General features: G+C 43.1%; 1 protein-coding gene across 1 annotated transcript in view; it reads right to left on the bottom strand.

Annotated features, from left to right (window-relative positions):
- The window catches only part of LOC113980516 (CLK4-associating serine/arginine rich protein-like), a gene marked incomplete at its 3' end in the record, with an annotated part of 4,090 nt that extends 2,712 nt beyond the window's left edge, over positions 1-1,378 (bottom strand). Inside the window, exons 1-2 of the mRNA XM_027707746.1 lie at positions 1,330-1,378; positions 638-734 (exon numbers count right to left, since the gene is read on the bottom strand). Coding sequence (XP_027563547.1) covers positions 638-660 — 23 coding nt within the window. The remainder of the gene's footprint in view (positions 1-637; positions 735-1,329) is intronic.
- Positions 1,379-1,384: the final 6 nt, after the last annotated feature.

Here is a 1,384-nt window from a genome sequence, read left to right as displayed (position 1 = left end):
TAAAAAATAAAATTAAACAAAGAAAATAAAACTAAAATAAAGTAAAATACAATAAAAAATAAAAATAAAGTAAAATAAAAAATAAAATTAAACAAAGAAAATAAAACTAAAATAAAGTAAAAGAAATCAAAATAAAATAAAATAAAGTAAAATAAAGAAATAAAATAAAATAATGAAATAAAATAAAGTAAAATAAGATAAAGCAACTTAAAATAAAAATAAAATAAAATAAAAATAAAGCAAAATAAAATAGAATGAAGCAAACACAAATAAAAATGAAGTAAAATAAAATATGATAACAATAATATAAAAAAATAAAGTAAAATAAAATAAAATAAAGTAAAATAAAATAAAATAAAGTAAAATAGAAAAAAAGTAAAATAAATTAAAAATAAAATAAAAAATACTTTATATGTTTATTTTATATATGGAGGGAGCTGGGATGGTTTTCAGGTCTCCCAAATGGATCTGGGATGGATTTGGGATCTCCCAGCTGGATCTGGGATGGATTTGGGATCTCCCAAATGGATCTGGGATGGTTTTGGGGGGATCTGGGATGGAGTCGGGATCCCCCTCCCTCATCCAGAGGCTCCTTCCCCCCCCCCCCCCCCCATTCCCGAGGTTTTTCCGGCCCCACCTGACGAAATCCCCCTCGGCCATCCCGTAGGTCGTGGCCTGTTTGTTCAGATCCGCCACCTGCTCCTGGTTCAGCTCGTCCACGTCCACCTCCACATCTGGCAATTTGGCAATTCCGGAATTTGGGAACACGGGAATGCCGGAATGACCCCAATCCAGCCCCAATCCGGCCCCAATCCGGCCCCAATTTGGCCCCAACCCAACCCCAACCCCAATCCGGCCCCAATTTGGCCCCAACCCGGCCCCAATCCGGCCCCAATCCAACCCCAATCTGGCCCCAATCCAACCCCAATCCAGTCCCAATCCAGTCCCAATCCAGCCCCAATCCAGTCCCAATTTGGTCCCAATTTGGTCCCAATCCAGTCCCAATCCAACCCCAATCCAGTCCCAATCCAACCCCAATCCAGTCCCAATCCAGCCCCAATCCAACCCCAATCTGGTCCCAATTTGGCCCCAATCCAGTCCCAATCCAGCCCAAATCCCACCATTCCCAACCATTCCCAGCATTCCCAGCCTCCTCCCCAGGCCCAGTACCAATGTCTGGGATCACTTCGTCCTCATCCGTGTTGGAATCTTCCTCGGAACCCTCCTCCTCCCCCCGCTTTTCCAGGGAATTCCACATAGGAATGACCCCAATCCAGCCCCATTCCCATCATTCCCAGCATTCCCAGCATTCCCCCCTGGGCCCGGTACCGATGTCCGGGATCACTTCGTCCTCATCTGTGTTGGAATCTTCCTCAGAATCCTC

This window comes from Neopelma chrysocephalum, unplaced genomic scaffold (assembly GCF_003984885.1).
Source record: "Neopelma chrysocephalum unplaced genomic scaffold, ASM398488v2 Primary Assembly neopelma1_94494, whole genome shotgun sequence".
NCBI lineage: Eukaryota > Metazoa > Chordata > Aves > Passeriformes > Pipridae > Neopelma > Neopelma chrysocephalum.
This window is presented reverse-complemented; position numbering and strand designations above follow the sequence as displayed.